This window comes from Ursus maritimus (genome assembly GCF_017311325.1).
Source record: "Ursus maritimus isolate PB19 chromosome X unlocalized genomic scaffold, ASM1731132v1 scaffold_X1, whole genome shotgun sequence".
In the NCBI taxonomy this organism is placed as follows: domain Eukaryota; kingdom Metazoa; phylum Chordata; class Mammalia; order Carnivora; family Ursidae; genus Ursus; species Ursus maritimus.
The window spans coordinates 91,504,193-91,527,863 of record NW_024423319.1 but is presented as its reverse complement, the minus strand read 5'-3'; the positions used below and the strand labels follow the sequence as shown (position 1 = coordinate 91,527,863).

At 48.2% G+C, this 23,671-nt stretch overlaps 1 protein-coding gene across 1 annotated transcript in view; it reads left to right on the top strand.

The window, feature by feature from the left end:
• TSPAN7 (tetraspanin 7) overlaps positions 1–23,671 on the top strand; it is a 122,600-nt gene that overhangs the window by 90,016 nt on the left and 8,913 nt on the right. The window contains exons 2-5 of the mRNA XM_040633006.1: positions 10,707–10,895; positions 14,535–14,609; positions 16,971–17,066; positions 18,371–18,526. Coding sequence (XP_040488940.1) covers positions 10,707–10,895; positions 14,535–14,609; positions 16,971–17,066; positions 18,371–18,526 — 516 coding nt within the window. The remainder of the gene's footprint in view (positions 1–10,706; positions 10,896–14,534; positions 14,610–16,970; positions 17,067–18,370; positions 18,527–23,671) is intronic.

The following is a 23,671-nucleotide window of genomic DNA, read 5'->3' as shown; positions in this document are numbered from 1 at the left end:
GTACATATTTTGAGAGAGAAAGCTTGCTGGTGTAAGCACTGCTCATTCTCTTGACTCCTAACCATCAATTATTGACCGCATGGAGTTCTAGGATGTTAGAGCTTCGAATTACATTTCCATTAGTGGATTAGACCTAGCCATTCCCACGCTCTTTCTCATGTAGTCCCCCTGGTGGTCAAAAGCAGACATTTATGAAGCAATGTGCCGGGTTAGAAGCGAATTGGCCAGAGAACAGGTTTTTTAATCTCAGTGCAACTGCCTGGTCCTATGAGAGTCAAGTCTGCTATCTGGCTTCCTTAGTGCAGGGCCAGTGACCGTCGATCTCCTGGCCTCCAAAGCTCACACTTGCCTACCAGTCTGTCCTCTCGTATTCAATCGCATAACAAATATTTACTGAGCCCCTACTATGGGACAGGCTTTTGTCTTGGCTTTGGGGATACATCAGTAAACCAGGCAAAATCCCCCTGACTTCATGGAGTTTGAGATTCATTTGGGGAGACAGATGAAGCAAGTAAATCCACTCGTGTTCGGAGATGGTAAGCGCAGAGGAGAAAAACCAAGCAGGAAAGGAGGGAGTGAGGAATGCTGGAGAGGCAGGGTTCCAGTTTGAAACCAGGCACGAGGGAAGGGCTCGCTGAGGAGCAGAGACTTGAAGAAAGGAGGGATCTCTGAAGTCCAGGCAAAGGAAAGAGCAAGTGCAAAGTCCCCACAGCAGGAACCAGGCACAGCCAAAAGGCCCGTGAGGGCTGGAGCTGAGTAATCGACGAGGGCGCCCCTGGAGGTCAGGGTCAGAAGAACCAGGGAGGTTCAACCAGGTTCAAGCCAGGTTGGGCCTTGCAGGCGACGGTGAGAGGGTTGGCTCCTGCCCTGTGAGGTGGGATGTGTAGAAGGGTTTTGAGCAAACGAGTCATATTGGACTCTCGTTTGGACACTGTCACCCTGACTGCAGTGTTGAGAACAGAGCCGTGGGAGCTAAGGGAGAGACAGGGAGAGATGCCACGGACGGCGGCTTGGCCCAGGTGGTAGTGGTAGACATGGTGAAGTATCCTCTTCGTGGCTTTTCTGAAATAACTGATTTTTTTTTTTTTTTTGCCAAGAACGTGTGTTACCTAAAGTTAATTTTTTTCCCCCTGTGATACCCTGTCCATATTAGACCTCTGCGTTGTCCCTGTGTGTCTTGTTTGGTGGTGGTCTCATATAGGTGTGTGGTATGTCTATTTGAATATTGGGAGGAAAGTTAATTAAATCATGAATAGAAGTGAGGGGTTTTTTTTTTCTTTCCTTAAATCATCTCAGGAGAAAGATAGGACCACTGAAAGAAGACCACCTACTGCTTGTATAAGGATCTTATTATTCAGTGCTGCTTACGGGTTTCCTCCACAGATTTGACTCATCTAATAATAGGCCCTCTTCTGGCATTATGTCTCATCAGTGCCAAGTTCATCTGAAGAGAGGCATGAGCTCCCCCAGACACCCCACTCCCTGAGCCCCCATCAACACATAGCCAGATCGAGCACAGGCCTTCGGGGATCACCTCACTGTCTATGTTCTAGCATCTTCCTGTTGACTTTCCACATGTATGTATGATGTGTACCTATCCATGGAAGACTGGGGGTTTGTTTTTGGTATTTGGGAGATGATAATCATATATAGAAATGCTGCAAAGAAAGTTTTCCCTTTTGCAAATAATGGAACTCCTGGAAAGCTCAATCTGTTCAATGTAATCACAAGAGAGACGTGTGCTCTTCAGTCCTGGATTGGCATTTCAGTTCACATGTACGCACTCGCCAATAGGACTGGTTTACCCACACTCAGTCTCATCAGCTATCCCCCAGGGACACAGCCCCTGGAAAGCATCTGAATTCAAAGATGAGAGATTGCCACTAAGATTCACTCTGCATTTATTAAGCTCCCAACCTGTGCTTATCATGGGCACAGTGACTGGCTTTCGAATTAAAAGTTGGGAATCACACTCAGACAAGCAGTGATTCTATTAAATGCGCATTAGGACAGAATGTCTGAGCGACCCATTGTCTTAGAAGATCAGACACAGGATGTGAGTGGGTGAGGCTTTGGTGGTTACGGAGGAGGTAAAGGACCTTATTTCCTCCCACAAGATTCTTCAAATCTTGATACACCCACAATTAACAATGCAGGACACGGTAAATGTGCAGTGAGCAGAAACTCTCTGTCAACAGGCATTAATAACGCAGTCGTAGCTCTTGTTTACAAGCTTACACTGACACGATCTTCTTTTAAAATCTCTTTTCTTATTAGTGTGGAATTTGATCCATCTTTTCACAGCACTGGTCCAGTCCTAGGTCACCCGAGGAAGGGAAGCAAGAGAAGGGCTTTCTCCCCACAGCACTTCCTTCAGATGCTCGGCGGCCACCTGCTAATGCCGCTGATGAGGCTGGCGGTTGGTGCTCCCGGCACTGGCACTCACCTGCCAACAGCTTTTAAATGCAAGTGAGATCAACTTGGGGGTTCTGCAGAGGAGGTGTGACATAGAGGGAATCCCCCAGACATTAAGCTTCTGTCACTTTAGCCACTACAGCTGGTCCTGATTTTTAAGTACACAAATCTCCCCGTAAGTGGCTTTGCTGCCCCAGTTCTTCGTAGGCATTCACCTATATGCCATCTATTTATATATCTGGGTCATCAGTGAGACCAGAGGTGGGAGCTACATCCAGACAATCTTAACCTCTGGTTTGTTCACTTCTTTCTTTTACGTGCTCTTAGAGGCTGGAAGTTGGGGTAAGACACTTTGCGGTGGTGTAAATCACAAACCTAACTCCTGTTTTGAACATTTTCAGGGAGAACTCAGCAATACTTACAAATGAAAATTAATGCTGAGAAGCTCAGAATAAGCGGCGCTTAAAATTTCTCCCCAGTATAATGGAACATTTCTCAATGTGCTAATAAGCATGGAGCGAAATTCTCTTTTGCTTCTGGGGCCTTTCTTTTGTGGACTTTTTTTTTTCTTAAGAGGGAGGAGACCTAAAGTCCAGAATCTTTGAGGGTAATATACAGGAAATGCAAAAGCAATTCAGGGCTGCCCATTCTGTCTCATTTCCTAGTAGGATATACAGAGTCCCTAATAACATGTTTGGAAATTTCCTGTGACCCTTTGTTGAATAATGGAATTAAGTACAAGGTGGAACCGGCCGGCCTCATTTGTAGGGGTTTAGTAACTCAAGTAGTGAAAGGCTGTTTGGGTAAAGTGGTCTTGATTATGATTTTAGCAGCTGTGTAGCCCTGACTTTCTGTGAGAGGTCCATTTCAGATGTCTCCACTATGTTCGGCCCCGTATTGATCAATTGCCCAGCCAGCACAGGCCCTTGGGGAACACTTATTGACCAGTGTGGTCTGCATCCTAGGGAACAGTTGGGCTTGATCTTGGCCTCTCTGGGGACCCCTGGGCAACTCAAAGAAACACATAAAACTTAAGCACTGGAAGGACTCCTATGGATGTTATGCAAGCTGGTGGTTGCATATTTAAGACATCTGGGAGAAGGACAGAAGCGTTGTTTGATAGACTCAAAGCGTTCCTGGAGCTGTTGCCTATGACACGATCAGCTGCTTTACTACACACGTGAAGAAAGGCCTGTGGTGAGCCCACAGCAGGAGCTGGAATTCCTGACTTTTCATAGTGCTGTTCAAAGCCCTTTTCATATTTTCAGAAGCATCTATGTATGATCTGTTCGACAGTGTGTACATCAGACCCCGGCTGCTCACTGATAAAATCCAAACAGAAGCTAGAGTTTTTGACAAATCACTCTGGGCTCGTGACCTAGCTCCTGGAATTTGAATTCTGTGAATTGGCTACAGGATGAAGTAATCTGTAAATATAAAATACAATTGTAGTGGGCTTTACTGGGTGTATAAATGAAGAGTGCCATGTCTGGCCACTGGCATGCCTAGAGCTCATGAACTGCACTGCCCTTTTGTTTCCCATAAGTCTTTAGGGGAATAAAAATGTCTTTCTTCCATGTCTCCTACTTCTCCTATCGGCAGCCACCTTCATAGACTTGTCCACTCTGTTCTGCGTCTCCTCACTGTTCCCCCAAATTCCGGCATCATCCCAACTTTCTAGTGACTCTCTTCCTCCAGCCTCAGCCCTGTCCTTCCCACCATCCTCTGCTTCTGTCTCCTGAGACATATCTTTCCCTCAGCTGTCACTTCCAGCCTCAGCCGTCACCTGCATCTCTGACTCGCTCCCAAACTTCGGTCTCACCTCCCCGAGTGCCTTCAGAACGTTCCTCCGGTGGCCTTTGGTCACATCAAACCCAACAGAAAACAGAGCCGGAACCAGACAGTCTCTGGGTTCCCTAATGGTTCTCAAACTCAGTTTTAACAAATCAGTGTTTAAGATTATCTCAATTCTCTCCCTCTTCTCAACTTCCCTATCCCCTTTTAGTGATTGCACTAATCTCCCTCTCTTCCACACATACCACAGTCATAAAAGCAAGGGAGCAAAAGGGCCGAGTTGGCTAACATACTTGCCTAGAAAGAAGCAGCTCAAAGCATAAGTCTTATCGCTCTTAAGACGACATGTCATCTTCATATAAAAAGGAAAGCTTGTTGTTACGCGAGTAACCTTACGAATTTTTGAGCGTCCATGTAAAACTGCAATGCCTGCCCCCCTAGGCGTTTTTCTTTCCTTCTCTTTCCCAGCAACCACTTGTCATGTCAGAAAGCTGGCAGAACAGTGGGCGTTGGGTCCAGAGACGAGCCGGCTTTCGTACTCCCACGGTTGACAGTTTGTCAGTCACAGGGAGGACCTAATAAACTTTCTGGTGCTGATTTTCCCAGTGGGCACATCCCTAATTAGATTTGCAAGTGAATAAGCATGTCAAGTTGGAGATTGTGATTTGGTGTCTCAGAATGTTAGAGCTGGAGGGGAGCGCCGGCAATCAGGTTTTTCCACCTCCTGATCTTACAGAAGAGGGAACCAAGGCCCAGAAAGGTTAGGTGATCTGCCCCAAGTCACACAGCTAATGTGAGATAAACTGCAACTGAAGCCCTGGGATCCTAACTCCCAGCCCGGAGCTCTTCCCTTCACCTGCCTTGTAAATAAGTACACTGCCTCCCCTTCTGCCCCTCAGCTGGAGTGGGTTCTCAAGCCCACTGGAAAACCCCAATCAAGTCTGCCTCTTAGTCCAACCCCGTATTTTCACAAATAACTTGTAATAAATCTTGAGTTGTAAATAGGACAGATTCACACTGTTCCTTCTGCAAGTTTAAAGAGAAAACCACGACATGGTGGAAACTACTGGTTTGTCTGCCTTTCCTGTTGCTTTATCATCCCACGTACAAAATCAGGTCGGAACACCGGGCAAGCGCCCTGCCCCGAGATCTCCCCAGCAACACACTTCAAGTAAGAGGGGGCAGAAAGCAGAGTTTGCGTGGCTGCTTCTTAAAATCTAACTTCTGAGGACCCTGTCTTTTAATGTTTTAATTACTGTTTTAATTATTATTTAATTGTATTTATTTTAATTATGATATGGATGGAGTTTCTGTGTCATGTGGTTTTTCTGAGTTAGAGAATCATCTGGACTCGGGGCGGAATATTTCACAATGTCTCTGTGTGGAGTCGCCAGGAGAGAATTAACTTGGAAGCCTCTGGGAAGATCAATCTGTGGCTTTCGCCTAACATGCTGTCTAGCTGAGATTCCGGCCTACGATTTCTTCTGTTTCTTTAGGCTGGTTTTTCGTTCCTATGCTTTCTATCCCAGATGGCTTCTTAGGATGGGGTGTCTTCGAGAGAGCTGGTGCTTCTCTAATTCAGTTTTTCATGGTCTTTTTTTCCCCCCTCTTATTGCATAATACATGGGTTCATGAGCCCCACCTACAAGTAGAGATACACATTATGCCAATGGTAACCCAAGTGCATATTTCGTATCTCATGCAATTAAGGAAATAAAGAGTACATGGACTTAGCTCCGTCAGACCCAAACCTGGCACAGCCTTTCGTGGGCTTGAGAGGAGCTGCTGCTGCTCCGTCAGATGGCTGTGGTTTGTGTGCAGGGGAAGCAGCGGGCTCCAGTGAAATGCCTGTGGGCATGTGAGAAAGATAGAAGCACCATCTCCCTGGCTCCTCTCTGAGGACCAGGAGGCTGCAGGGACAATAGGGAGACTTCCCAGCCTTAGCTGTGTTGACCTGGTGGGGGGCAAAGGACTGCACAGATCTCTGCCATTGCTCCCCAAGTATCCACTTCTGAATGAGAATGCACCTCAGGAGATCTCTTCCAGAGCATTTTGGACACCCCATGCTATATTGGCCAACTTACACGTAGTATCCTTTCAATGCAATTGTAGGGTAAAGTGAGCCATCACATTTTCTAGTTCTGATCTACATTTTCTGGTGCCACCATGATAGCTCTTTTGGCCTCCTCACCAAGCCTAAATTAGAAGTAGCCGGAAGTACTCTACTACCCATATATTCTGAGCTGCCCCGGAAGCACACAGAAACTGTCGAGCCGCCATGAGAGGCTGGGAATGAGAGGAGACCCCGAGACTCAGCCTGGCTACTGCTGGTGGGTGCCGGGCCTGCCCTCCTGGCTTGTGCTTGACACGAGAACGTGTGAGGTGGTGGCAGCACCTTCCCCAGGCCACTCATGTGGGCTCTGACTTGTAGGCTCTGATCTGTCCCCTCTTCAGCCACCCTGTTGGCTGCTCGCTAATGGAGTCTTCTGAGAAAGAAGCAAAACTTCCATGAGAAAATGACACACTGATGGGTTTAGAAATTGCAGGGCTCTGAGGAGCTCAGACACAAAATTGCTTTGGTGAGCGTGAGCTTACTCTTGGTGACAAAAGCAGAAGAGGCGTGTCAAAGGAGCCCATGCCTTGCTTTTCACCCTGTGGGCGCTTATAAAGGTACACGTAGCGGGGAGTGTGCATGTGCGCATGTGCGTGTGTATTGACAGGAACCAAAAAGAAAATCACACAGTGTATAACAATGACTTTTGACTTTGACTCGTCTTTGTAGGCTTCTTATCCTTAGTGAGAAGCATTATTACAGTAGACAAAATGAGAGAAAGCGTGAGTTTGTGTTTTATGGCTCTTCAGCCCTTGGCTGGTCATTTTTTCCCTCATCTTCCTGGCACTTTTGTCCCATACTTGCCCCAAGCCCACCACCACCGCCACCACCCACTGTGGCTCTCTTGCCACACCACACGCTGTAGCCCAACCTTCTTTCCCTTGTTCAGTTCATCATCTCATCTTTGTGCTTAAGCATTGGGATTTACCCCAGATGATGATGCCTGCTTGGATTGGCCTTCGTACCACTTCTGATGGCTCCTCAGAGAGATTCAGAAAGTATAGCAGGTCGATGGCTAGCAGGAGACTTCTTGTCCCTTCTCACATCTACCATCAGCTGTTTTATTCATTTGCTCAGCAGACACGTACTAGACATTGACCATGTGCCAGACACACAGCTCCTGCCCTCAAGGGGGTCACAGTCCTGTATGTACATGGGAGGGGGATAGGGCGCTGCATGACAGCAGCATAGTACAGGGTAGTTCTTTGTAAGGAGACTGGGAGGAGTGGGTACAGTATGCCGTGCGAGTTAAGGATGTAGACAGGCAGTCATAGGAACAGGAAGAATTCTTGCCAAGAGGATCATCACGAGCCAAGGTTGAGAAACAGTAAAGCGCAGGAAATACACAGAGAACAGCTCGGGTTTACTGGAACCACATAGAATGCATAAAGAGGAGGGAGGGAGAGGAGGCTGTAGAGGTGGGTTCAGTGTGTGCAGAAGGCCTTGTGTGTATGTGGGGTTCGGCCTTCCAAACACAGAGTTGAGCTATCGGGGATCTCGGAGTGTTGAGAAGAGCAACATTGGAGAAGGCCTTTTCTCTCTGGGCTGTTCTTAGATTCCTAGCAGACAGGTGCTGGATGGGGCCCATCTATGCCAGTCCCCATGTCATTAGGAAGAAGAGCTCCTTAGAGGATGACTAGCTTGATCCAGGTCAAGGTACTGGATGGCTTTTCTCCCACACAATGTGGTGCCCACAGCGTTGTGTTTCTTTGCTTCCATTGGCAATCTTTAAGAGGCACCCTTGAGGTCTGCAAAAATAGCCCTTTAATTTTAACGTAATTTATATTTTATGAACATTTTAACAAAGTTGATATTATAGGTTTTGTACTTGACCTGAGCGCGCTGTCCTATACGAAGCAATGGTGGCATTCAGAGAAATTACTTTTTAAAAGGAGAAAAGGGATCAAAATGTTAATACTGTTACCCTTAAAATCCGGATTTGGGTTAACTTTGATATACTGCATATAATATTTGTTGTGGTAGTAAGTGCACTGTATAAAGTGACTGGTCACAGAAATCTAAGCCATCAGACTCTTCCCTTGGGTCGCTAAAGTCACTGCATCCCAACGATGTATGTCTGCAGTGTTATGAATCTCTTGGGGGGGCAGTCACATGAAAGAACAAGTCTATAGAGGAGACGTGTCTTCAGCCTAAATAGCGCCTGGCTTAACCGAATTCTTGGTTTCGATCAGTACATTGGCACCGTGACATTTATAGCATTAGGCAGATAATGGTAGAAGTGGGAAATAGGGGATGAGGTTTTCCTCTGGTTCCATTTTAAGGCCCTTCACAATATCCACCCGATGGAAGAGTTTTGTGAATTTGTGACAGTTGAAGGACTCTTTCACGAGGCAGAGGTTCCAAGACCCAGAGAAGTGAAATGGCCGTGTTTGGCACTGGATTAAGCATTGAGACATAAAAGACAGCCCCGGGGGCTCCTAGGTGGCTTAGTCGTTAAGCGTCTTCCTTAGGCTAAGGGCGTGATCCCGGGTTCTGGGATCGAGTCCCGCATCAGGCTCCTCCGCTGGGAGCCTGCTTCTTCCTCTCCCACTCCCCCTGCCTGTGTTCTCTCTCTCGCTGGCTGGCTCTCTCTCTCTGTCAAATAAATAAATAAAATCTTAAAAAAAAAAAATAAAAGACAGCCTAGGCACTCTCCCGTCTCCCTAACGTTCACTGCGTTCTCACCCCTAATGAGCGGAGAGGTGAATCTTAAATTTTGCTTCTGGTGGATGAAAAGCATTTTACGTTTCCAGTTTATGCTCCGGATGGCGGAAGAGGCTGCGCAAGGGAGCTGCTTTCTCTAGCAGCCACCAGGTGTCAGCAGAGCACTTGAAACTCTCGGCAGCCTACATCCTTGGTTTTCTGATCTCACGGAGGCTTTCCCCCCATTGGAACTTTTCAAAGGCGGTAGACCTCCACTGGGCCACCTTCTCCCAAATATCAGTGTCAAATGCTTTCTCTTCAAGATCGCATCACACTCATTCACCTTCCCCTTATAAAACTAGCACTAGTCCCTCCATCCTTTTCTGATTGAAAGCTTTTAATTCTGTCTTTCATGGTGATGGTTCTACAGAGTAGAGCGGCAACTGGGGTGGGGGTAGGAGGATATCACCAAGCTCTTGCTTTTCCCGCTCATCCCTTCTGCCAAATGGGCGGAGCGCGCCACACGGAGAAACAGTCTGATGGTGGATCTTGGTGGCTCCAGACTGCAGGGGTTTTTAGAATGTACGGGAGAGAGACCCAGGCATCTTCACCGGCCTCGCTGTTTGGTTCCTCGTGTAGCACGGATTTGGGACAGTGTGTTGATGGACAGGGGAGACCTTGGCAAGGTGCGTATTGATTCGTATCCTGCTGCTTTGCTCCTGTTTCTCATCACGCCTCCTCACTTGGATGGCCAGGCTGGACAGGAAGCTGTGGCATTTGCTATAGGGCATTGGGCGATAGGGTGGGACAGAACTTGGGAAAGGGCTCCCTTGGACACCCAGGCTTCTTTCGAGCCTCACAAGGTGTCAGAAGAGGTGCCAGTTAGAGGGTTGTCTGTTTGAACGAGTGGTTAAGCTACTGGAAAACTGAAAGAGAGACCAACTGGGGAGATAGAGACCCAAAGTCAACCCTTGGCTTTAGCAGCTGAAGCTTCTAGAGTACATAGCATGTAGCCCCAAGTCTGTCCCCTAAAGGAAGGGCCTGACTGATGCAAGGTTCTGCAGTTTAGACATGCTGTGGCGATTTCCTTTGGGCCGATAGGTGGTATTTGCCAAATCGCATTATAGCTAATTCCAGGAATGATTCAGATTCTTCTGTTGTTTTATATTGAATAAAGCACTGTAAATAAGGCAGGGTATTGAGGGAGATTCAAAAATATTTTGAATGTTTTGCTTTTGTAGAGATTTTTGTTATAACACGGAAAGAAAATCATCATGCTCCTTAAAACATCATGCAAAATGTCCTTAAAACGTACCGTATCCACACGTGCCATTGAAGAGGGTGGCCGACATTCTTATTGGCCTTATGCCCAGCTCAGCATTGGGTGGCGGCTCTCCAACCAGGCCTGGGAGGGCTCTCAGATCTGTATTAGCTCGAACGTGCATTTTTCAGAAACAACTTTAAAAAAAGCTTCCTTGTTGTCGGCTAGACTTCCAATCCATGTGGAAACCGCATATGGCTTTGTGTAAGGGCCAGATCTTATTGTACAAAACCAAAGTGTCTTTAGTCTGGGACGGCTTGAGCGACTGGTCTCCGACACTTCCCGCCGCTTCGGGGGCTCCTGCAGCAAGTGCCACTTGCCCAGAGGAACGTGAGTCTTCACATCCAGGCCACATCGTGGTGTCGATCTCACCTTCACAGTTTCACAGTCCCTTCTCTCCCCTCCCCCCGACCTTTTCAGATCACTGGGGTGATCCTGCTGGCTGTTGGAGTCTGGGGCAAACTCACTCTGGGCACCTACATCTCCCTGATTGCCGAGAACTCCACAAATGCTCCCTACGTGCTCATCGGAACTGGCACCACTATCGTGGTTTTTGGCCTGTTTGGATGCTTTGCGACCTGCCGTGGTAGCCCGTGGATGCTGAAACTGGTGAGTCTGTCACAACATCATGCTGCTCTTTCAACAGCTTCGTGAAAAAACACAAATCACATGAAAGCGACATGGCCCTTCTTGAAGCCACACACAAGCCAATATGCACGGACTCGAATTTGAGTCCAGACTCTTACCCAATCCGCCCTTTAATCCCTTAGAGGGCAGAACAACCCCAAACCTGGCCTGGCACAGACAAATCCGCTTCTGGTCCCTCGAGGTAGGTGGTGATAAAGCAGCGGCCTGTGGTTCCCAGAAGCCATTTATATCCTCACGGCGAGATGCCTTGGTCCAGTTTCGAATTCCTTCTTAGAAGGCTCTTCAGGGATGTGATGTGCAGCTTTGGCGGGCAAGGCAGCATCCCGAACATCAGCAGCCTTTCGGCTTCAAGTTCCCACTGGAGAAATACGTTCTGCCTCCTTGAACTTGGCCGTGCTTGGCTGTGCGGGCACACTCTTCTCTCAGCCTGCGCACCCCGACTCAGCACCGTGGGAGTGGAGCTGAGCCAGAGCCTCCCCGCTCAACGGAGGGTTGGTGCCGCACCAACTGGTGGCTACCAGGCCCAGTGCCGGGCGTCTTTACTGCACTAGGACGCACACAGCGTGATGCTTCCCAAAGGGTAAGGGCCAGGCTGTTGCAAGGCCGTTACCATGATTCTTAATGTTTTGGTAGACTCGTTGCCTAATTGTCCACTCACCGCCCATGCTCTTCATCAATGAGCATTAACGTTAAAGGATTTTATAGATAAAAGGTAGCAAGGGCCTCTCCTCAAAAGAACATTTTGTTTAAAGAGATTTCTTTCAGACGCCTCGTTTTGTGAAAGGGGAGAGTGGAGAGTCCCTCAGTGCTGTGTTTAGCCCTAGGTTAGGGTGACATTGAATACCCTCTAGTGACAGATAGGGGGGTGAGGGTGACTCAGTCCAAAGGAACCACCTTGCAAAGTGGCGCCGGTCAGTGTCTCTCTTGACAAGCTCATGGAGGTAGTGTTTGCTCCAGCCACTTCTGTCCTGCACACCGTGCGGGAGGTCGATGCCCTGGCCAGCAAGGATTCTTCCAGGTTGGTGGAAAAGCCATAGTGAGGCCATACAGAGGCATTTCTGCTGCTGTCACCTGCCGCTCTAGGCTGGCACCCTGAGTCCACCGTCTAGCGCTTCTTACAAGCACAAGGATTTCTTTTGGTCTAGTCCTCAACTCTGCATGCCTGCTTAGATCACCTGGGCAGCTTTTTAAAAACACCTTCGCCAGGGGTCCCACCACCGGTCAGCTGAACCAGAATGTGTGGCAGCGGGACGCTGGCATCCTATTGTCCAAAAGCTCTCAAGGGGATTGGATGGTACAGCAAGGGTTGAGAGCCTCCCGTTTAGTACAATGAGGAGCAAGGGGAGAATTCACTTCCGACGCAGAGAAAAGAAAGATGGCTAAGAATCCATCTGTCCAAACAAGAAGGGAGGAGACCTGGCTTAGGTCTTTAGTGGCGGGGATGTCACCTCTTGGGGCCTCTGTCCCCACGTATGAAAGAATACCACTGGACTCCGCCAAAGGCGGTTTCAAACCGCTCTGCCATTTTCTCCTACCACTTGTGAGCTCATTAGCAGGTGAGCCTTTGGGGAGAAGTTTTGGGGGTTTTGTTTAGTTTTTGTCTTTGGTCTTTAAAAAAACCATCAGTTCCTTTTCTCTGCCGGATGCTGTACTGGATACATAAGCTGTCCAGCTTCCCCCAGTGAGTGTGGGGAGAGCTGGGATTGGAACCCACAGATGTCTCCTTCCAAAGCCAGGACTCTTTCCGCTACAGGATTTTCATGTGGAGAAAACTCGACCCCTACCACCTATATTTAGTACAAGCTTTCCCCGGTAGGCTTTTGGCCAAGGCCTACTGAAGGAGAAGCAGCTGTTCTCTGGGAGCTCCTGGAAACAGGGAACTTTCCAGAGACAGGAAACTGCCGATCTGGCCAACAGGAGCGGAAGTCACTTGATTAACTGTCAGTCTAGAATTTTATGGTCCTTATTTAACCCCATTAATTGCAAAACAACTGAAAATAACTATTTCCACTTTATGGAGGCCCAAAGTGGCGGCCTCTTTCCTAAGAGTTAGCCCACAACAAAGCTAGGACTCACACCTAGGAGGACTTCTGACCACATAGTCAAATGTCCTTTTTCCCACCTGCCTCCTGATGGTTACTTTCCCACAGGACTTTCTGGTGGATTCTAGGCCTGTTGTGAGACTCTCTCTGGAGTCAAATGTGCTTCTCATTGCATTTTGTACTAAGTTGAGAGACAGATGTCACACACACGGAGCATTCTACTCAGAACTGTGTTTGCTGTTTTACAGGCTGTGCTTTAAGTGTGTGTAGAGACATGGTTAAGATTCGAACAAAACTGGCCTTTTAAGCCAGTATTTCCTCCTTTTAACATATGTGCCACTAGCGGAGAAAAATAATTTCTGATCCTGTGCACATATGTACACTTTACAAGTAAGCAGCGCAACCACGTCAAGTCTATCCAAATTCTACAGCATCACCTAGGACCATTCCAAACATTCAGGACTGTTGTATTTCATTTTGAGATGAGAAGAAACAGATTGTAAGACATATGCCTTATAGGAAAAGAATCCCTTCTCTTTCCTTTTATCTGCCTTTCAAAGCCACAAAAATGGAAACCCTTAATGTCTCATAAGTACCACGTAATTTATCCCTGAGCTAAGCACGCGCACGCGCACACACAAGCACACACACAAAATCAACTTGGAAAGTACGGGAAGCATGAAATGAATAAGGAGCACTAAGGCTTTTAAATACTTAAAAACAGTATTGTAGCTTATTTGCTTTTTAAAGGCTCTCAACTCCAGAACCAGAGAGGCAAGTAGCCCCCTGGCCCCTGTTCTAAGTGCTGCCTCAAGCCTGATCACCATATTGACGAAGAACGTTGACCTGTGTGCATTCTGGTCTTTCTGTCAGCATGAGCTTGATACAGTTGCAAAGGAAGGCAGTCTGAAGCCGTTTTAGGAGATGTGCTCAAGGAAACTGCAGGGATTTACCCAAGCGAAGAGAAGCAGCGGGCTCACATCCTGGCTGTGGTCACACATACGAAGGGCCCTTGCATAGGAGCAAGGTTGGGCTTGTTCTCGGATCTTCTGAAAGCCGTTCTAGCACCAGGGAGTGGAAGTCACAAGTAGGCAGACTGTGGCCAAGACAAAGGAGGTCTTTCCAGCAATGGGAATGGTTTGGAAGCTGAATGGGCCACTAGGGGTACGTGGGTGGAGGGACTAGGCTCAGCTTGCAGAAGCCGGATGAAGGGTGCCTGAAGACGCCTGCTGACCATTATGGAGGAGGTGGTATGAAGGACCACCCGACAGGGCAGAACTGTTACCTCCAGATTCCCGATTTCTCCTGGTTGAGCTGAGTCTCCGGCTGAGCTCTCCCAGCATGTGTGGCCCGAAACACTTATGCATATTAGACAGACACACTTCTATATTGAGGCTCATGTGGGGAAATCTGGACAAGAGTATTTTTAAATTTTTCCTCAGCTTTGGGGGATATGAGGATTTGTGTGATTCCCTGTGATGGAGAAGTCCCCTGCCCCAAAGGAGTGCTCATCCCAATCCTAATGTGTCTGCCTTTGTCCCCTGCACTTGATTTTCAGTATGCCATGTTTCTGTCGCTGGTGTTCCTGGCTGAGCTGGTAGCTGGCATTTCTGGGTTCGTGTTCCGCCATGAGGTGAGTATACACAAAGTAGAGAACTCGCTTAGAGGGTCTTTGGGAGGAGGAGTTTTGGAACTTCCTGTGATGTGTGAGGGGCCCATAGAGGCTAGCTGCCATCTCTGCTGGTATCGCTGTTTTCCAAACGTCACTTCATAGGGACTGAAATGCCAATAAAAATCTAAATGCAGGAATTTCACCAAACTCGAAACCTTAGTAGTTGATCGTCATTCTGTTTTGTGATGTAGTTCCTGATCAAATACCCCTTTTAAAATGGCAGCTTCAACAAGGCACAAGTCGGTGTCTATACAACGAGATTTCTGTGACTGCTTGATTTCCCGCAAACAGCCTGCGCTCCCCTCTTCCCTCCCCAGAGTCCTGGGGGCCGCCCCTTGCCAAATGGGGGGTAGAAGCCAAGCCCAGGAGTGACGAGCGCTGCTACTCTGTGTGGTGGCGAGGGGAAGGAGAGAAGGGCCATCATGATCTGAAACCCCTACACGGCTTTCTTTCTGATGGACATGTGATAGTTTAGACTTCAGAGGCTGGAGAAAAAGAATTCTGAATACTGTTTTGTGATCGTAACTGCAGTTTCAAGGACATTGCTGGCTGTTTTGTATCCTGTGCGGCCCTCCTCCCATGTACTGTCACTGTGGCCGCTCTGTTTAGACAATGAGTAGGCACGAGACATCCTCATGCTGTCTGTAGCCACCACGGTGTCCCCTTGTCAGACATGCGTAGCGGTGACGGGTCAGACAGGGTATGCGCTACGGTGAAGTGCTGGCTCTACCACCCCCACAGTCTGTTAGTGTACCCTGTAGATAGCAGTAAAGCCAGAAGTAGAGACGCCTGTGTTAGAAAGGAAAAAAAAAAAAACCCCAACAGGATAGAAGTAGAAAACGCACTGAGGCTGTTGAAAGTCTGGCATGATCTGTGCCAGACCCCACCTCAGTGCTTGGCCAAGTTCAGTTCCCGGTGAGCTTGCTCGTGGTGCTTTCCACCCGTTTTCCCCATTGCTCTGGTTTTCCCCTTACCGGAGGTGCGATCTTGGGTGTCAAGGCCAACTTCTAGAACGCATTTTGTATATGGATGCTGCATCTGGAATTAGATTCCCCATTCTTATTGTCAGGCAAGGTGAAAGCTGGTGAAGACCCGGCCCCCACAGCCCTAGAGGTGCCCCTGATGGGTCTGTGAACTGCAGACAGAGCTGAGGCCCTTGCCCACTCTCCTCCCACGTGCTGCCATGACTGGGCTCCCCAGGGGGTGGGGAGAGGGATACCCAGGGCCTGGACACCCTCATCCAGCTCACCTCTGTGCATCTGACACACTGAGGGGAGTGGTGGGTGGGGGTTAAGACGCCACCCTTTGACCACCGGCAAGGGGCTTGTTTCTCCAGTGGAAGTTGTCAGAATGGCCCAGGGTCTATTCCGTGGGCACCTGCCCACCCCACAGAGACAGTGCAGGTGCAGGGAGATGAAAGGACACGGCCAAGTGTGGTATCCACCTTGGCTTAGACGCTGCATGTGACTAGTGTCCGTTGAGCTCTTGTAACTAAGCGTTCCATGGGCAAATCGCCTGGTATTCAAGCAAGGAGCATGCCTCTGTAAGAGAGTCACCATACTTAGCCCAAAGCTTCCCACCAGGCAATTAATGTCATTTGCTGTCCTCCCACTCCAGAGTCGTTTCGGCAGTCGGGGGCAGTCTCACCAGACGTGGGGAGTTGCCTGGTAACACACCTGACGCCCCCCCCACACAGCAGGTTTCCAGGGGAACAGAGCTTGATAGTGAACCCATGGCCAAATGTGCTCCCGGAGGAGGAGGAAGGGTTTGTGAACTACCTCGTAACAAGAAAAGTTCACGTCCTGCTGCCTCTCTTTTTGGCCTCGATAAAGACAGGTTCAGTGCAGGTTGGTACGGCCCTACTCCCGTATGCTAGAACAGGGATCCGTGTCTAGTCACAGCGCCGTCAGTCTTCCTGCCCTCCAGTGGCCTGCCCTTTGCTCTTCTGAGCGAGGGCAAGAGAAGTTACAGACGGAAAGGTGGCCATCAATCAATTTGAAGAAAATCAGGAGAAAAACCAGGCCTGAGATTGGGGCTCACTCTCACGGCTCTTTCAGAAACTGTCCACGTCAGTGGGTCATTTCACAAGGCAGGCTTCTTCCTCTGGATTGGGGATGAGGAAACCATTTTTTTTTTTTAAATTCCCAAGCTAATAAATCCCTCAGCATATTTTCTGAGATCTTTTGTCTCAGAAAACAGGGCATTCCCTCCCTGGCCTACATCGATTCAGAAATTTTCAGAAGAGGCAATTTGGGGTAGAAGTCAGTCTGAGTCCATTTGGGTGGCGGTGGACCGGAACCACATCTCTCCTGCCTTCCGCAGATCAAGGACACCTTCCTGAGGACTTATACGGATGCCATGCAGAATTACAACGGCAATGACGAGAGGAGCCGGGCGGTGGATCACGTGCAGCGCAGCGTAAGTGACATCAGGCCTTAGACTTGGGGGCCACTGTGCGTATGGGGCCATCAGCACTTGCTGTGATTCCCGTCCTCCGGTTCCATTTCCAAGAGTTCGCACCCAGGACTTGTCCAGGGCCCAGTTATCCAGGTAATGAGCGTCAAGAGGGACCAGTGCCTGTGGCTTGACTTTCATCAGGATGAATCATGAGCGTCCCAAGGAAAGCTAGCTTGGCCCTTAAAATCCAAAGTCTTGGAAAGGAGGCGGTGAGTGCATGGCAGCCCTGCTTAGCATTGGCTCCCAAAGGCTGGCATTCTGCAAGTGGTGTCTTTAGGCTGAGTGGAGAGCTCTGGTGAGCTGTGTTTCCTGGCTTGAGCAGTGGAGCAGGGCTGGACAGTGGGCCTAGAAGAAGCTGAGGGTCTGGCAGGAGTGGGACTGCCCCAGGCTGCCTGGTGCTTTGCAGAGGACGTGAGGGAAGTAGCGGTCCCCAGCCTGGAGGTGCTCAGGGGGACAGGAGCTGGCGTTCAAGCCTCACGGCCCATCTGGATCACCTGAGGAGCTCTTTGGTTGGTTGGTGGGGGAGGGTGCGTGTTTTGTTTTGTCTTTTACTTTGGTAGTAGTATTTTTATGTTTATTTTTTTGGCATTTTGATAACATTCCAATCTCAATAGAAAAGTTGCAAGAAGAGCATAAGGAACTGTATATCCTTTACCCAGATTCAGTAATTCATTTCTACTTTTGCCCCCATTTCCTTTAACATTCTCTCCATCAGGGGTTGACACACCTTTTCTGGAAAGGGTCTTGATTTATAAAAGCAGGTAGTGGGTGGGCTGTAGTTTACCAACACCAGCTCTCTCTTCCTCTTCTCTCCTTTCTCTTCCTTCCCCCCCCAAACCATTTACTTATTGGCATAGATCCTGTGATCTATAAGCCTTACGAAGAGCTTTTCAAAGCCATTTCTGTCTCGGCTCCCCCATCAACCAGCCCGATTTAGTCGCTCCGTACCTTTAACAGCAGCCAGCCCACACAGGTGAATTCGGTGCGGAGCCAGGCCAGAGAACCCCTGCTTTACTTTGTGGCCGTGGTAAGAAAGGCAACACAACATGCAGTCTAGGACTACCTGCCTTCTCGCAGTGGAGTCGGGCTCCCCAGTGAGCGTGACGGTTCGCGGCGCCTCAGCTCGCCTTCGCTCACCAAAGCCGTGCCTGTTGACTTAGGGCCTCGGCCCGAGTTTCTCGTTTGAATGGCGCAGGGTGGCGAGGCGGGGGCCCACGGTGTCTGTGACCCGCGCACTTGGGTTCTTTCCCTTTCCCCCGCGACAGCTGAGCTGCTGCGGCGTGCAGAACTACACCAACTGGAGCACCAGCCCCTACTTCCTGGAGCACGGCATCCCCCCGAGTTGCTGCATGAACGACACCGACTGCAACCCCCAGGACCTGCACAATCTGACTGTGGCCGCCGCCAAAGTGAACCAGAAGGTGGGCGTCCTCTCAGCCCTGATGGGATCCGTGGTGAAGGTTTTGGGGGGGTGGTGGAGGCTTTTGGTGTGTGTGTTTCTGTGAAACTGTGACAAATGGGTTAGAAACGGCAGTGTAGGTGAACGTGCAGAATCTTTCCCTGTGGCCCTGCGCTGCCTGGGACAGGGCACCCGAGGCTGTCCGCTCTGGAGGAGCAGCTGTGACGCAGCAAGAAGCCACCGGGCGCGGGGAGGGAGGTCGAGCAACCATTCCTGTTCACCTGGTGCTGATGTCAGACAGGGAGTGTGGCCTTGCTTCTTTCTGGCTGTCTTTCTTCTGCTTACGCTACCTTCTAAACATGGAATTGTTCACAGCTGGGTGCCAGTCCTTAGCAGGAAGGGGGACGAGAGTTGACAGACAACATCTGCTTCTGCCAGGAGGGTGGCCTTCATTTTAGGGGGTTCTCTGCTCTAGGAAAAGAAATCAGCAACTCCATTTCAACTCACTGTCAGCATCCTGACTCCCAAAGAAATCAGAGAGAGAGTAAGAGAGAGAGAGAACTGGCTAAAAGAAATTATACAGGTAGTACACAGTGAAAATGAGGGAAATAAACTTTCAGTCGTCAGAAGGAAGACCGATTCTGTCTTCCACTTCACAGAGAATATGGCGAAGGCGTGATAAAACATGTATGAAGGCTGTGTCCGTATTCTTAAACATTTAGAGAAATGCCACATAGAAAATGTGTTTTGGTAAAGCAGAAGGGAGGAAAAAAACCAACCCTGCTGTTGACTTTACCTGCTGTTACTCAGCCATCGGGTAAATTTTCTTTTCTTACTCAGATAAAATTCTGTTCTTCCAAGGTCTTCAACACTTGATGTGATCTGGGCCAGCTACTGAATAATTCATAGAAGATAGCCATCCTCTCAAGATGAGAATGTTAAGAGACAGTTTCTGTATTTTACCCATCTAATGTTGGTATTTGTAGCATAAATGCTGCAGGGCACTGTTGCCATTCTAGAAGCTCCTTTTGTCATCCTGGGCTTATTGCTTGTTATTGATAAGCTGAGGTAAGATGTTCCGCGCTGACCACTTCTTGTCTTAGCTAAGAAGACATCTGTTCCTCTTGGAATTTTCTTATGAACCCAGAGGTTGAGGCTTCCTTTGCCTCTCATCGGTAAGGTGACTTCCGGTCTCTTCATGGGCAGCCCCACTGAGCCCCTGGAGATGTCCATATGCCGCCATTTTACGAAGCACCGTGCGTACCCAGCTCCAACGGACACTCCAATTATAAAAGGCGACCTGGAAGTCGGGAGCATGGGCAGTTTGAATTCCGGCTCGGCCACCTGCAAGGGCTGACCTTTCTTGGTCTTATTTTCTTATTTTTCTCCACTGTAAAAGGGAGATGATCATTCCTGCCTCTTAGGACTGAGCGGAGGGCTGAAGAAGATGAAGTAGCTGACGAACTGTGAAGTGTGCTGTTCAGTGTCAACTGCAGTGCGAACAGCACCTGGGTGATGGGGGTGATGGTGAGGTTTGTCTCCCGCCGTAGCGCGCTGTCCTCTATGAGCAGGTCCTCAGAGGGAGGTTCTCGCATGAGTCTTCCAAAGCAAGTTTAGAGTCCGAGCCTATAGTGCATCTCTATGGTCTTTAGAATTATTTCCAGAAAGAAAGTAACTTTTTTCCTCCATTTCATTCATTGATAACCTGCAAATTGACCTCACTCCCTGCCTCCCCCCCACCCCCATCCTGCTGGATTTACATTTTCCTGGGGCCCTCAGATACCTGGAGAAGGGGCTTACCTTCTCTAACCTGGCTTTCTCTGTGGAGAAAAAATGAGTAAAGACTGAAATGTGTCTACTGGGTCTCATGCGATGTTCCCGTTTGGGGCCCACACAGACCTCTGAGACAGATGAAGGCCCGGGTCTGAGTCTCAGACGCCTCACCCATAAAAGGCAGGAGTTCGGGCTGGGGTGAATATGCTAATATTCTAGGGGAATGTTAGCCCCTCTCTCCTGACTCCGTCCCCCGGGAGGCTTAACTGCTGCCACCCTGTGTTCTATGGAATCCTGTTGTCTAGAACACATGCATCCTAAATCCCTGTAGATCTTTTTGTGTCTTGAACCCTACGATTTAATAGCACAGAAACATGACTCTTGGCTCTCACCTGGCAGCCGGGGAAACCTGCCTTGTACAAGTCACTGGGAGAGAGGGGGAGGGAGGTGAGACTAGTTAAACAGGGCGTTTATTGTTTTGTGTAGGGAGATGGGATTTGTTTTGCTTTTGCCAGCAAGATGTTGAAATATCTCCAAGTTCACGCGGCTGACAGCACTGACTGAGCCCCTGCTCCATCGGAATTCTTGACATTTTTTAAGAGCAACGGCAAGAGGGAGAGAGAGAGTTATTCTGGCTGGCAGCTACCGAGACACCTCTTCCCAGAACCCGACTGGGACTAGCTGTCTACTCCTCGTATTGCTAGTCCACCGTGTACAGACGTTGCCCATGGGTGACTGTTGGTTTTGACATGCCGAGAGGGCCAGCAAAGGACCTGTTCTGTTTCTGGATGTTTCCTAGGACACTTAGCAGGTCTCTGTAGGTTTCTCTCACACCGGACCACCAGGCTTTCATTTGAGGAAATGAAAAGAGATTGCTGTGGGCAGATAAGATCACGGTGTAGTGGGGAATGTGAGGTGGAACGCAATCATGGTCTTGCCGTCTGCAGATCTGAGCTGAGACCTGGAGAATGGGCTCACGGGTCTGCCTGGTGAGTAACAGAGGAATCCAGAGATGGAAAGCTTTGATTTCAACCTTGGTCTTACACTGTTTAGACAATGACAAAGAAGCAAAATCACTTCTATCTTTTCATTTGTAAGGAACCCTGCCACTGATAGGATTCATTAGTTTGCTTTCTTCTTTGGAGTGAAAAGCCATGGGAGAACTTTTCTTCTGGAAGAGTGCTCCTCAAGCTTTAATGGGCAGCTGAAACATCTAGAGATAGTGATCACAGTTATTAAAATTCATTAAAAATGAGCAACCCAGGGATTTGGCAGATTCTGATGGAGGAAGTGTGGAGTGAGGCCGCTGATTCTGCATTTCTAGGAAGCTCTCAGGGGCTACTGCTGCCCCTGGAGGAACCCCACTTTGAGGAGCAAGGTTGAGAGAGAACGATTTTGTCACAGTTGTTTCCGGTTTCTCTTGCTGGTTGGAGTGGGCTTATCAAAAATGTGATTGACTCTGCTCCGAGTCTCCTACAAATGGAACAGAAATCATATGTCAGAAAAATATATTCTGCTTACATGCAGAATTGAAGTTCATAGGAAAAATATCTATGTCAAGATATATTGCAGAGTAAGAAAATCTCCTGCCTCGCTTTTCTCTGGTCTTCATTGTTGGGTTTGGGTTTCCATATCTTGAGGTGACCTACCACTGGCACTGGGCTGAACTTCATCCCTCTGCCCAACCATCACCGTGGGGGGGGAGAAGATACGGTCATGATACCCACCTGGGCAAAACGCAGTCTTAGCTGCTACCATCTGGGAAAGTATTCCGATATCCATCTCTCTTCTCACCTTGAATTCTTCCTAACCCAACCTGCTCTCCCTTCCACTACCTTTTGAAAAGTAGTGTGATAGATACTTTCACTAGTAAAAACGAAATCAGCAAGCAGTCTTCTACTACAAAGGGAGAATCAAATTTCAAAATTCCTCATGAGCAGAAACATATTTCCTTTCCCACCCGCCCCCAGCCTTCAAATTTGCATCAGCTAACCAAGGAGTATAGTTGGCCCATTGCATTGAAAACACGTGTCAAAGCACTGCTGCTAAGTTAACGCACTTCTCTGCAGACGGACTGCAGATGCATAAAATATCACTTATTAGAAGGTACAGTGCTGGTAGAATTTTCATAAGCTATGAGACATGTTAAATTGCTAAATTTTGAATTTCAATGTGGGAGACATGGTTTTTTGTGGTCTTCAGATATTATTGCAATTTAGTGTGCCTTTCTTGATAAACAAAAATCCTTTTTACCCTGTTTATGAAATTAATGTCTTGATTTCTGCAGACTTTATATATTCAAGTAGAAGCCATTTTTCAGAAAACTGGAAAAAGACCACGTCTTCTGAGACTGTATAAGTCAGTTCAGAAATCTAGGCTGACTTGACCCAGTTTCAAATAAATATACATATAAACACACACAGACACACACACACACACACACAGAGTTCAACCTTTCAGGCGTTTAGCAGGAAGAGTCGGCTTTTGTCTTTGCGTCATGGGTGAAACACAAAATGTGGTGTTTTCTACCTGGACTAGGTTGATAAAATAGAATCCCGAATAACAACAGCAAAAAAAACTTGTTTAGCAACATTGTTGAATTCCAGCCAGATCATTAATTCTAAAGAAAGGTGATTCACTTTATCAGTATTACACTAACATTGAAATTGGTTAAAATGGGTGTTGGTTTTCGTCACAACATTTGGAGACTTCATAGTATGTTAAAGGGAAATTCACTTCATTTTATGGATGAAGTTATTGACATCTAGAAAGGAGAAGTGAGGGGCGCCTGGGTGGCTCAGTCGGTTAGGCGTCCCACTCTTGGTTTCGGCTCAGGTCATGATCTCAGGGTCGCGCAGGCAGTCTGCTTGAGATTCTCTCTCTCCCTCTCCCTCTGCTACTCCCGCTCTCTCTCTCTCAAAATAAATAAATAAATCTTAAAAAGGAGATGTGATTTATTCAAGGTCACATAGTAAATATATGGAAAAGATGACTTTAAAACAGGTTTTTCCCTGTTAAAAAATAAAGTTAATGGTCTCCTTAGGAAGAACCCCCAAATACCATAAAGGTGGCAGGCATTCAAACACCCCCCCCTCCAACCTGACGGCTTCACTTTATTTCTCTAAGATTATATCACTCGTTGTCAAAATGCTAGTAACTCTGTTTATTATGCTGAGTCTTTCTGTGCAAGGAGTGGAATGCCTCCTATGGTTGCAGTCTGTGGGGTTTGCCTCACAGGTCTGACAGATCTGCTACTCTTAATCCTACCACCGAAACATTTCTGGATGAAGCTACGTATCTGGGACTTCTTTAAACTAATCCAGCCAGGGGAGGAGAGCTGGGGAGATGTAAATGAAACCAGATTGGCCACATGTTCATTCTGAGGTTAGAGAGT